We start from the raw sequence: 621 nt of genomic DNA, 5'->3' as shown, positions 1-621 counted from the left end.
AGCAGGAATCTCGGATCTCACTGCCCAGGGTGATGTTGGGCAGAAGGACCGGGTCCGCGTTGATCTTATCCAACGTGTGGAACATGGCCTCCACCCTCTGGATGCCATACTGCTCCCTGATCTCCCCACACTTCCTCTCGGGGACCTTCTCAGCCGGAGGCTGGTGGTGGACTGAAAAGAGGGCCCCAATGATGACATCTCCGTCCATTCTGGCCACTGAGCGCTGAGACGAGGCTCCTGCCAGCAACAGTTTCCTGCCGGGGCCTCTGGGGAGAAGGGACATCTCCAAAAAGATAGCTGGGAAGAAAACCAAGAGGAGCCGGACCATTATGCTGAGGACGCCGTCCACAGCCGGCCAGCCGCGTTCCCACGCTGGTCCAGCCAGCAGGCTCTGCGCGCTCACAGTGCGGACCGACGCCTGACGCCTGCTTCTCCCCCCTCGCCAACGCCGCTTGTCCGACGACTTCAGCTTCTGCACCCCCGCCTCCTTCCCCTCCTCCTCCTCCTCCTGGTCCTCCACGACCACCTTTACGCCCTGGCGGCGTCTCTAGGGGTATTCGAGTCCCCCTTCTTCACTGGTGCATCCAGATAAACTGACCAATGGTACCATGGGAGTCGTGG

General features: G+C 61.4%; 1 protein-coding gene across 2 annotated transcripts in view; it reads right to left on the bottom strand.

Moving 5' to 3' along the window:
* GRM1 (glutamate metabotropic receptor 1) overlaps window positions 1-328 on the bottom strand; it is a 371,163-nt gene extending 370,835 nt beyond the window's left edge. For both annotated transcript variants that reach the window (XM_007450327.1, XM_007450328.1), the window contains exon 1: window positions 9-328. In XM_007450327.1, the coding sequence (XP_007450389.1) occupies window positions 9-328 (320 nt within the window). The remainder of the gene's footprint in view (window positions 1-8) is intronic.
* Between the last annotated feature and the right edge of the window lie 293 nt (window positions 329-621).

This window comes from Lipotes vexillifer, unplaced genomic scaffold (assembly GCF_000442215.2).
Source record: "Lipotes vexillifer unplaced genomic scaffold, Lipotes_vexillifer_v1.1 scaffold112, whole genome shotgun sequence".
Classification (NCBI taxonomy): domain Eukaryota; kingdom Metazoa; phylum Chordata; class Mammalia; order Artiodactyla; family Lipotidae; genus Lipotes; species Lipotes vexillifer.
Note: the sequence above shows the minus strand (reverse complement) of the source record. Positions and strands in the feature narration are given on the sequence as shown.